The sequence below is a fragment of the Salmo trutta genome, chromosome 35, assembly GCF_901001165.1.
Source record: "Salmo trutta chromosome 35, fSalTru1.1, whole genome shotgun sequence".
In the NCBI taxonomy this organism is placed as follows: domain Eukaryota; kingdom Metazoa; phylum Chordata; class Actinopteri; order Salmoniformes; family Salmonidae; genus Salmo; species Salmo trutta.
Window position 1 is genome coordinate 11,693,910 of NC_042991.1, and position 13,092 is coordinate 11,707,001.

The 13,092-nt window shown below is 39.2% G+C and overlaps 1 protein-coding gene across 15 annotated transcripts in view; it reads right to left on the reverse strand.

The window, feature by feature from the left end:
- LOC115174620 (neurexin-3b) overlaps positions 1-13,092 on the reverse strand; it is a 343,543-nt gene that overhangs the window by 100,146 nt on the left and 230,305 nt on the right. For all 15 annotated transcript variants that reach the window (XM_029733338.1, XM_029733339.1, XM_029733330.1 and 12 more), the window contains one exon: positions 3,503-3,684. In XM_029733338.1, the coding sequence (XP_029589198.1) occupies positions 3,503-3,684 (182 nt within the window). The remainder of the gene's footprint in view (positions 1-3,502; positions 3,685-13,092) is intronic.

Below are 13,092 nucleotides of genomic sequence, written 5' to 3' on the forward strand. Positions count from 1 at the left end.
TGGCTGGCATGAAAATGAACCACGGGAAGATGAGCATATTACACGCTGTGCCTTGGTCTATTCTCTACGATGCCTGTGACACCTCCATTTGCTATTTAAGTGTATACATTATGTATTACATACGTGTATTTTTTCCCATTGCCCCTGTTTCAATACAGTTGGTGATAATGGTCCATTCTAAATCAAAACAAATTTCATACATATATTATTTAGTATATGTAAAGACAAGATTAAATAAAAAATAGTGTGATGGGTGATGATATTAGCCTATCACGTGTGAATTATATATTATCACGTAATGTTGCCCAGCTTAAGGCAAGAAACAACACATGCTTTTACTGACTTTTTCAAATCATAGTCGCACACCTCATGTAGCCTAGCCCATAGACCTATACAGTGCATTTGGAAAGTGTTCAGACCCCTTGACTTCTTCAAAATGTTGTTAGTTTACATCCTTCTTCTAAAATTGATTAAAGAAAAATAAATCTCCACAGCATGATGCTGCCACCACCATGTTTCACCGTAGGGATGGTGCCAGGTTTCCTCCAGATGTGAAGCTTGGCATATCAGGCCAAAGAGTTAAATCTTGGTTTCATGGTCTGAGAGTCTTTAGGTGCCTTTTGACAAACTCCAAACGGGCTGTCATTTGCATTTCACTGAGGAGTGGCTTCTGTCTGGCCACTCTACCATAAAGGCCTGATTGGTGGAGTGCTGCAGAGATGGTTGTCCTTCTGGAAGGTTTTCCCATCTCCACAGAGGGACTCTGGAGCTCTGTCAGAGTGACCATTGGGTTCTTGGTCACCTCCCTGACCAAGGCCCTTCTCCCCCAATTGCTCAGTTTGGCCGGGCGGCCAGCTCTAGGAAGAGTCTTGGTGGTTCCAAACTTCGTCCATTTAAGAATGATGGAGGCCACTGTGTTCTTGGGGACCTTAAATGCAGCAGAAATTATTTAGTACCCTTCCCCAGATCTGTGCCTCGATATAATACTGTCTCGGGGCTCTACAAACAATTCCTTCGACCTCAAGGTTTGGTTTTTGCTCTGACATGCTTTGTCCTTATGGGGTATTGTGTGTAGATTGATGATTATTTTTAAAATGTAATCCATTTTAGAATAAGGTTGTAATGTAATAAAATGTGGAAAAGGTCAAGGGGTCTGAATACTTTTCGAATGCGTTGTATATTTTGATAAGGTTTGTATCACAACTAAAGTGGCCAAATAACTTCTTATAATGAAGCACATTAATCCGCTTTACAATGGGTGTAGAGCCTAACTGGCATACATACGCAGCGAGTGAGTTTAGAGTTTGGGGGAGATCATTTTCACAATAAAAATGCATCTTTATAATAAAAGCATTACACGCATACTCACATTTGCGGTCACTTTTGAGAATGGGTTTTCCTGCTAATGGAACATTCTCGCTTATAGCCTACTGCTGTGTGCACATTGCTGCGCTTATAATGTGAAGAAATAGCCTAATAGTTGATCAACATTTTAAGCTAGACGTTCCCATCTGTTGCATCAGGCTCACTGCTTTAAACAGGTTTTTTTTAATGCTAGTGGTTGTATCACATACCACAACTGTCCCAGATTATGTTAGGAATGTTCATTTCGCGCACAGAATAGAATAGGTGGACTTTTGTACTATGGGGAATAGTAGATTGACATTGGCCAGTGCTTTTGCTGTTCGTTAGGCCTACTCATCTTGTTGGCTGACTAAATGTTTGGAGAAAATACATGTTATATTTTATTCATCTATGTTCAATTGTATTCTTCATACTATAAAATAATATATAATAATGTCACAGAATTCTAAGCAAATCTTGTCTGCTAAATGAACTAGTGTAGCCCACAGCCATGTGGCATAGCCAGATCAGGACCTAACATAAGGACAACTCAGAGTATGCTATTCCGTTCTTCTGAAATAGACTGCATTTTCTTCATATCATGTTTCTTTAGACCTGTCTAAAATATATAATGGATTTATTGTGATGGTGTAGGCTATATTACATGGATTTATTAGACTTTTTAAAATGTAGATGTTCCAATGGTCTGCATCAGTGGCTTGTAGGCGATGTGTGGAAGCCAGGAGATGCTAAATGTGTTTATGTTAATTAACGGTCAATTACCTTGAGACGGGCAGTTATTTGCTTGACAATCACCGGGTGATGAAATTTCATGACCGCCACGGTCCTAGTCATAACATATTAATGTTGCTGATTCACACAGGGTTTCCAGGCACAGTGATCGTGTTCTCCACATGCATCACACAGACATGGCTTATTAACTATTCATGCCTTAGAGTTTAGATACACTGCATTGTTTAGAGAGAAAGTAGTTCTGAGACGATTGTGTGACATATAAAGTTAGAAAACAAGGGAGAAACAAGGGAGGGGAACATACTGTGATATCAATTATGGATAGGCCTCCCCGTTACAATGCTATCATTTGCTTCAACTTCAGTACCTCCCCATTCTCATTGTAGGTCATTGTTTAGAACAGTGTTTCTTAGTCCTGGTCCAGAATTAGTAGAATCAGGTGTGTAGTGCTTTAACTAATGACTTTAACTACTACTGTAAGGAATCACTATAGACACACTGAGAAGCATAGAACTAAAGAGGCCTTACAATGTGGGGCTAGATGTAGTCTCCCTGTCCAGGGTTAGACAGGAGACACAGTGAGAACCATAGAACTAAAAAGGCCTTACAATGTGGGGCTAGATGTAGTCTCCCTGTCCAGGATTAGACAGGAGACACACTGAGAACCATAGAACTAAAGAGGCCTTACAATGTGGGGCTAGATGTAGTCTCCCTGTCCAGGGTTAGACAGGAGACACAGTGAGAAGCATAGAACTAAAGAGGCCTTACAATGTGGGGCTAGATGTAGTCTCCCTGTCCAGGGTTAGACAGGAGACACAGTGAGAAGCATAGAACTAAAGAGGCCTTACAATGTGGGGCTAGATGTAGTCTCCCTGCCCAGGGTTAGACAGGAGACACACTGAGAACCATAGAACTAAAGAGGCCTTACAATGTGGGGCTAGATGTAGTCTCCCTGTCCAGGGTTAGACAGGAGACACACTGAGAACCATAGAACTAAAGAGGCCTTACAATGTGGGGCTAGATGTAGTCTCCCTGTCCAGGGTTAGACAGGAGACACACTGAGAACCATAGAACTAAAGAGGCCTTACAATGTGGGGTAGATGTAGTCTCCCTGTCCAGGGTTAGACAGGAGACACACTGAGAACCATAGAACTAAAGAGGCCTTACAATGTGGGGCTAGATGTAGTCTCCCTGTCCAGGATTAGACAGGAGACACAGTGTAGACTACACTGGTGCCCTTGAGAAAAAGACTTGGGGACACCATACAGGCTAGCAGTAGACTAAAAGGTGACTTACAATGTGTAGTATGATATAGTTACTGTACTGTACTGCACCGTGGCCCTGTTTTGGGGACACCATGTCATGATAACAGTAGGGACAATGGCAAGACTGAAACTGGACTTACGATGTGTAGCATGATGTAGTCACCGAGTCGCGGCGCGCTGTCGATGCGGACCAGGATGCCGTCCTTGATGGTGGTGCTGAAGCCCACAGCCAGGCGGTCGGTACGCGTGCTGGGCCTCTCGTTGTTAGGCCACGTGTACGTGATCAGGCCCCCTCCCTTACCGAAGATATAGGTGGTACCAGCTGCAGAGGGAGAGAAGAAGATGGAAGAAGATTACTTTATTGTCCAATGTACATGAATATGCAACGGAAATGTGTGCTCTGCATTATCCCAACCCCTCCAAAACACAGATAAGGAAACATGGAGGGAGAAATGGGGAGAAAGAGAGAGAGGTAGAGAAAGGCAGAGAAAGAGAAGGTTGGAGAATGAATGATATTGACGAACACAAGGTGCAAGCTTAATGGACTGGCATATAACTACACACCAAGGACGGTGAGGTCACGGAGTTAAACTTGAACACAACACCTTTTTCTAATGTCTCCTCCAAACTGGATTCACCTTGTTTTGGATGAACGCTGTAAAACCAAATCCTCCCCGAACCACATAGCCAACGGTGTAAAGGCAAATTCCTCCAAGTTCTATTTCGGGGTTTTAAATTCTAATCGTATTCAGAAAGACTTCCACCTGAGGTCGAAGACTTCAGCTCCCAGGGTGCATATCTGGCCTATAGTAGCTCTTAAATATAGACGCTGCCTGGGAATAACAGGCGCAGCAGCCAAAAACGGATAAGTCTTCCAATCCTCATGTATTAAACATAAGACTGCAACCTAAGAACAAAGGCTGGCATTGGAAAAAAAATCGACTAACCTTCCTCGAGTTTAAGTTAACAAATGCAGAGCAAGAAAAAAGGGGACTACGGGACTGTAGCCTAACAGATCAGGGTATAAGTCGGAAATACACCGGCCTATACATAGGCACAGTTTGATTAACACCACTGTTTGGATCCAATTTGGCTCCAAAATAACTCTTCTATCAAACTGGGAATTGAGGTTGTATTTATGTGTTTATATATATATATATATATGAGTGTGTGTGTGCGCGGTTGTCTAAAACCCACTTAGACTTAGGCCACGCCACACCACCACTACAGTGGCAAACGTGCAGACGGTAGGCCAGACCTAGACCAAACATAGAGGGGAGAAATTGCTAGTGAAGTGCAATAGAGCATGTCCTTCCTCCCCATCTCTCCATCAGTGTATTCATTCATTGTTCCAACTCTGTCTTTCACCTCCAACATATTTCTGGTCTATCTAGGTGGCTGTCTAGCCAACTCTTCTCTTAAACAGAAAACAATCTGGTCAGTACTGTAGACTGAGGACCCAGGAGAAACATATGAATAGAAAGGGAGAAAGAGAGAATAGAGACAGAGAGAGAGAGAGAATAGAGACAGAGAGAGAGCGAGATAATAAAGACAAACATGAATAGAAAGGGAGATATAGAGAGAGAGAGAGCGAGAGAGAGAGAGAGAGAGAGCGAGCGAGAGAATAGAGAGAGAGAGAGAATAGAGACAGAGACAGAGACCAAGAGAGAGAGAGAGAGAGAGAGCGAGCGAGAGAATAAAGAAGTAGGAATAGAGGGAGAGAGCGAGAGAGAGAGAGAGTAGAGAAGAGAAGAGAGAGAAGAGAAGAGAGGGAATAGAGAGAGAGTGAGAGAGAGTAGAGAAGAGAAGAGAGGGAATAGAGAGAGAGAGAGAGAGAGAGAGAGTAGAGAAGAGAGGGAATAGAGAGAGAGTGAGAGAGAGTGTGGGAGAGAGAGAGTAGAGTATTACTTCATTAATCCCGACTTGGGAAATCATTTTATCACAGCATGCATCATCAATGACTTCCAATGACAGGACACGCAACAATGACCAACACATGATAAGACACATAAAGGCACATGCACCATAGTATCCCTGAAAGAATAGTCTGAGAGAGAGAATAGAGAGGGACACGATGGGAGTCATCAGGTAACAGTGTGAGGACCATGTAATCCACCTCCTCCTAGTCTGTACATGAACTGAAGAATCTGGCACAGCTTCAGGTTCGGCCCTACAGCTCACACCCCGCCAGGTGAACGTTTTGGTTTTTCCCTAGCGCTACACAGCTGGTTCAAATAATCAAAGCTCGACGTTGAGTTGGTTGTTTGAATCAGCTGTGTAGTGCTAGGGCAAATACCAAAACGTTCACCCGGGGGGGCCCAAGGACCGAGTTTGAGAAACCCTGAAATAGAGTAACATCCTCATGTACTTCTCTAGCCCTGCATACTGTATATGAGTAACCATTGTTAAACTCCAAGACAGTGCTTCATATTGTAGTTTTAGCTCTGTTTTCATGTAAACTGTGAGACAGTTCATATGACTGTATACTGTTAGACATTAAAACAGATATAAACCTCTAGCTAGGTCAGTCTGTATACTGTGAGACATTAAGACAGATATAAACCTCTAGCTAGGTCAGTCTGTATACTATGAGACATTAAGGCAGATATAAACCTCTAGCTAGGTCAGTCTGTATACTATGAGACATTAAGACAGATATAAACCTCTAGCTAGGTCAGTCTGTATACTATGAGACATTAAGACAGATATAAACCTCTAGCTAGGTCAGTCTGTATACTGTTAGACATTAAGACAGATATAAACCTCTAGCTAGGTCAGTCTGTATACTGTTAGACATTAAGACAGATATAAACCTCTAGCTCGGTCAGCCTGTATACTGTTAGATATTAAGACAGATATAAACCTCTAGCTAGGTCAGTCTGTATACTATGAGACATTAAAACAGATATAAACCTCTAGCTAGGTCAGTCTGTATACTGTTAGACATTAGACAGATATAAACCTCTAGCTAGGTCAGTCTGTATACTGTTAGACATTAAGACAGATATAAACCTCTAGCTAGGTCAGTCTGTATACTATGAGACATTAAGACAGATATAAACCTCTAGCTAGGTCAGTCTGTATACTGTTAGACATTAAAACAGATATAAACCTCTAGCTAGGTCAGTCTGTAAACTGTTAGACATTAAAACAGATATAAACCTCTAGCTAGGTCAGTCTGTATACTGTTAGACATTAAAACAGATATAAACCTCTAGCTAGGTCAGTCTGTATACTATGAGACATTAGGACAGATATAAACCTCTAGCAAGGTCAGTCTGTATACTGTGAGACATTAAGACAGATATAAACCTCTAGCTAGGTCAGCCTGTATACTGTTAGACATTAAGACAGATATAAACCTCTAGCTAGGTCAGTCTGTATACTGTGAGACATTAAGACAGATATAAACCTCTAGCTCGGTCAGCCTGTATACTAATAGACATTAAGACAGATATAAACCTCTAGCTAGGCCAGTCTGTATACTGTTAGACATTAGACAGATATAAACCTCTAGCTAGGTCAGTCTGTATACTATGAGACATTAAGACAGATATAAACCTCTAGCTAGGTCAGTCTGTATACTGTTAGACATTAAGACAGATATAAACCTCTAGCTAGGTCAGTCTGTATACTATGAGACATTAAGACAGATATAAACCTCTAGCTAGGTCAGTCTGTATACTGTTAGACATTAAGACAGATATAAACCTCTAGCTAGGTCAGTCTGTATACTGTTAGACATTAAGACAGATATAAACCTCTAGCTAGGTCAGTCTGTATACTGTTAGACATTAAGACAGATATAAACCTCTAGCTAGGTCAGTCTGTATACTATGAGACATTAAGACAGATATAAACCTCTAGCTAGGTCAGTCTGTATACTGTTAGACATTAAGACAGATATAAACCTCTAGCTAGGTCAGTCTGTATACTGTTAGACATTAAGACAGATATAAACCTCTAGCTAGGTCAGTCTGTATACTGTTAGACATTAAGACAGATATAAACCTCTAGCTAGGTCAGTCTGTATACTGTTAGACATTAAGACAGATATAAACCTCTATCTAGGTCAGTCTGTATACTATGAGACATTAAGACAGATATAAACCTCTAGCTAGGTCAGTCTGTATACTGTTAGACATTAAGACAGATATAAACCTCTTGCTAGGTCAGTCTGTATACTGTTAGACATTAAGACAGATATAAACCTCTAGCTAGGTCAGTCTGTATACTGTTAGACATTAAGACAGATATAAACCTATAGCTAGGTCAGTCTGTATACTGTGAGACATTAAGACAGATATAAACCTCTAGCTAGGTCAGTCTGTATACTATGAGACATTAAGACAGATATAAACCTCTAGCTAGGTCAGTCTGTATACTATGAGACATTAAGACAGATATAAACCTCTAGCTAGGTCAGTCTGTATACTGTTAGACATTAAGACAGATATAAACCTCTAGCTAGGTCAGTCTGTATACTGTTAGACATTAAGACAGATATAAACCTCTAGCTAGGTCAGTCTGTATACTGTTAGACATTAAGACAGATATAAACCTCTAGCTAGGTCAGTCTGTATACTATGAGACATTAAGACAGATATAAACCTCTAGCTAGGTCAGTCTGTATACTATGAGACATTAAGACAGATATAAACCTCTAGCTAGGTCAGTCTGTATACTGTTAGACATTAAGACAGATATAAACCTCTAGCTAGGTCAGTCTGTATACTGTTAGACATTAAGACAGATATAAACCTCTAGCTAGGTCAGTCTGTATACTGTTAGACATTAAGACAGATATAAACCTCTAGCTAGGTCAGTCTGTATACTGTTAGACATTAAGACAGATATAAACCTCTATCTAGGTCAGTCTGTATACTATGAGACATTAAGACAGATATAAACCTCTAGCTAGGTCAGTCTGTATACTGTTAGACATTAAGACAGATATAAACCTCTAGCTAGGTCAGTCTGTATACTGTTAGACATTAAGACAGATATAAACCTCTAGCTCGGTCAGCCTGTATACTGTTAGATATTAAGACAGATATAAACCTCTAGCTAGGTCAGTCTGTATACTATGAGACATTAAAACAGATATAAACCTCTAGCTAGGTCAGTCTGTAAACTGTTAGACATTAAAACAGATATAAACCTCTAGCTAGGTCAGTCTGTATACTGTTAGACATTAAAACAGATATAAACCTCTAGCTAGGTCAGTCTGTATACTATGAGACATTAGGACAGATATAAACCTCTAGCAAGGTCAGTCTGTATACTGTGAGACATTAAGACAGATATAAACCTCTAGCTAGGTCAGCCTGTATACTGTTAGACATTAAGACAGATATAAACCTCTAGCTAGGTCAGTCTGTATACTGTGAGACATTAAGACAGATATAAACCTCTAGCTCGGTCAGTCTGTATACTATGAGACATTAAGACAGATATAAACCTCTAGCTAGGTCAGTCTGTATACTGTTAGACATTAAGACAGATATAAACCTCTAGCTAGGTCAGTCTGTATACTGTTAGACATTAAGACAGATATAAACCTCTAGCTAGGTCAGTCTGTATACTGTTAGACATTAAGACAGATATAAACCTCTAGCTAGGTCAGTCTGTATACTATGAGACATTAAGACAGATATAAACCTCTAGCTAGGTCAGTCTGTATACTGTTAGACATTAAGACAGATATAAACCTCTAGCTAGGTCAGTCTGTATACTGTTAGACATTAAGACAGATATAAACCTCTAGCTAGGTCAGTCTGTATACTGTTAGACATTAAGACAGATATAAACCTCTAGCTAGGTCAGTCTGTATACTGTTAGACATTAAGACAGATATAAACCTCTATCTAGGTCAGTCTGTATACTATGAGACATTAAGACAGATATAAACCTCTAGCTAGGTCAGTCTGTATACTGTTAGACATTAAGACAGATATAAACCTCTTGCTAGGTCAGTCTGTATACTGTTAGACATTAAGACAGATATAAACCTCTAGCTAGGTCAGTCTGTATACTGTTAGACATTAAGACAGATATAAACCTATAGCTAGGTCAGTCTGTATACTGTGAGACATTAAGACAGATATAAACCTCTAGCTAGGTCAGTCTGTATACTATGAGACATTAAGACAGATATAAACCTCTAGCTAGGTCAGTCTGTATACTGTTAGACATTAAGACAGATATAAACCTCTAGCTAGGTCAGTCTGTATACTGTTAGACATTAGACAGATATAAACCTCTAGCTAGGTCAGTCTGTATACTGTGAGAAATTAAAACAGATATAAACCTCTAGCTAGGTCAGTCTGTATACTATGAGACATTAAGACAGATATAAACCTCTAGCTAGGTCAGTCTGTATACTGTGAGACATTAAGACAGATATAAACCTCTAGCTAGGTCAGTCTGTATACTATGAGACATTAAGACAGATATAAACCTCTAGCTAGGTCAGTCTGTATACTATGAGACATTAAGACAGATATAAACCTCTAGCTAGGTCAGTCTGTATACTATGAGACATTAAGACAGATATAAACCTCTAGCTAGGTCAGTCTGTATACTGTTAGACATTAAGACAGATATAAACCTATAGCTAGGTCAGTCTGTATACTATGAGACATTAAGACAGATATAAACCTCTAGCTAGGTCAGTCTGTATACTGTGAGACATTAAGACAGATATAAACCTCTAGCTAGGTCAGTCTGTATACTGTGAGACATTAAGACAGATTTAAACCTCTAGCTAGGTCAGTCTGTATACTGTGAGACATTAAGACAGATATAAACCTCTAGCTAGGTCAGCCTGTATACTGTTAGACATTAAGACAGATATAAACCTCTAGCTAGCTCAGTCTGTATACTGTGAGACATTAAGACAGATATAAACCTCTAGCTAGGTCAGTCTGTATACTGTTAGACATTAAGACAGATATAAACCTCTAGCTAGGTCAGTCTGTATACTGTTAGACATTAAGACAGATATAAACCTCTAGCTAGGTCAGTCTGTATACTGTTAGACATTAAGACAGATATAAACCTCTAGCTAGGTCAGTCTGTATACTGTTAGACATTAAGACAGATATAAACCTCTAGCTAGGTCAGTCTGTATACTGTTAGACATTAAGACAGATATAAACCTCTAGCTCGGTCAGTCTGTATACTATGAGACATTAAGACAGATATAAACCTCTAGCTAGGTCAGTCTGTATACTATGAGACATTAAGACAGATATAAACCTCTAGCTAGGTCAGTCTGTATATTATGAGACATTAGACAGATATAAACCTCTAGCTAGGTCAGTCTGTATACTGTGAGAAATTAAAACAGATATAAACCTCTAGCTAGGTCAGTCTGTATACTGTTAGACATTATGACAGATATAAACCTCTAGCTAGGTCAGTCTGTATACTATGAGACATTAAGACAGATATAAACCTCTAGCTAGGTCAGTCTGTATACTGTGAGAAATGAAAACAGATATAAACCTCTAGCTAGGTCAGTCTGTATACTATGAGACATTATGACAGATATAAACCTCTAGCTAGGTCAGTCTGTATACTATGAGACATTAAGACAGATATAAACCTCTAGCTAGGTCAGTCTGTATACTGTTAGACATTAAAACAGATATAAACCTCTAGCTAGGTCAGTCTGTATACTGTTAGACATTAAAACAGATATAAACCTCTAGCTAGGTCAGTCTGTATACTGTGAGACATTAAGACAGATATAAACCTCTAGCTAGGTCAGCCTGTATACTGTTAGACATTAAGACAGATATAAACCTCTAGCTAGGTCAGTCTGTATACTGTTAGACATTATGACAGATATAAACCTCTAGCTAGGTCAGTCTGTATACTATGAGACATTAAGACAGATATAAACCTCTAGCTAGGTCAGTCTGTATACTATGAGACATTAGGACAGATATAAACCACTAGCTAGGTCAGTCTATATACTGTTAGACATTAGGACAGATATAAACCTCTAGCTAGGTCAGTCTGTATACTGTTAGACATTATGACAGATATAAACCTCTAGCTAGGTCAGTCTGTATACTGTTAGACATTAGACAGATATAAACCTCTAGCTAGGTCAGTCTGTATACTGTGAGAAATTAAAACAGATATAAACCTCTAGCTAGGTCAGTCTGTATACTATGAGACATTAAGACAGATATAAACCTCTAGCTAGGTCAGTCTGTATACTATGAGACATTAAGACAGATATAAACCTCTAGCTAGGTCAGTCTGTATACTGTTAGACATTAAAACAGATATAAACCTCTAGCTAGGTCAGTCTGTATACTGTGAGACATTAAGACAGATATAAACCTCTAGCTAGGTCAGCCTGTATACTGTTAGACATTAAGACAGATATAAACCTCTAGCTAGGTCAGTCTGTATACTGTTAGACATTATGACTGATATAAACCTCTAGCTAGGTCAGTCTGTATACTATGAGACATTAAGACAGATATAAACCTCTAGCTAGGTCAGTCTGTATACTATGAGACATTAGGACAGATATAAACCACTAGCTAGGTCAGTCTATATACTGTTAGACATTAAGACAGATATAAACCTCTAGCTAGGTCAGTCTGTATACTGTTAGACATTATGACAGATATAAACCTCTAGCTAGGTCAGTCTGTATACTATGAGACATTAAGACAGATATAAACCTCTAGCTAGGTCAGTCTGTATACTGTTAGACATTAAAACAGATGTAAACCTCTAGCTAGGTCAGTCTGTATACTGTGAGACATTAAGACAGATATAAACCTCTAGCTAGGTCAGCATGTATACTGTTAGACATTAAGACAGATATAAACCTATAGCTAGGTCAGTCTGTATACTGTGAGACATTAAGACAGATATAAACCTCTAGCTAGGTCAGTCTGTATACTGTTAGACATTAAGACAGATATAAACCTCTAGCTAGGTCAGTCTGTATACTGTTAGACATTAAGACAGATATAAACCTCTAGCTAGGTCAGTCTGTATACTGTTAGACATTAAGACAGATATAAACCTCTAGCTAGGTCAGTCTGTATACTGTTAGACATTAAGACAGATATAAACCTCTAGCTAGGTCAGTCTGTATACTGTTAGACATTAAGACAGATATAAACCTCTAGCTAGGTCAGTCTGTATACTATGAGACATTAAGACAGATATAAACCTCTAGCTAGGTCAGTCTGTATACTGTTAGACATTAAGACAGATATAAACCTCTAGCTAGGTCAGTCTGTATACTGTTAGACATTAAGACAGATATAAACCTCTAGCTAGGTCAGTCTGTATACTGTTAGACATTAAAACAGATATAAACCTCTAGCTCGGTCAGTCTGTATACTATGAGACATTAAGACAGATATAAACCTCTAGCTAGGTCAGTCTGTATACTATGAGACATTAAGACAGATATAAACCTCTAGCTAGGTCAGTCTGTATATTATGAGACATTAAGACAGATATAAACCTCTAGCTAGGTCAGTCTGTATACTGTTAGACATTAGACAGATATAAACCTCTAGCTAGGTCAGTCTGTATACTGTGAGAAATTAAAACAGATATAAACCTCTAGCTAGGTCAGTCTGTATACTGTTAGACATTATGACAGATATAAACCTCTAGCTAGGTCAGTCTGTATACTATGAGACATTAAGACAGATATAAACCTCTAGCTAGGTCAGTCTGTATA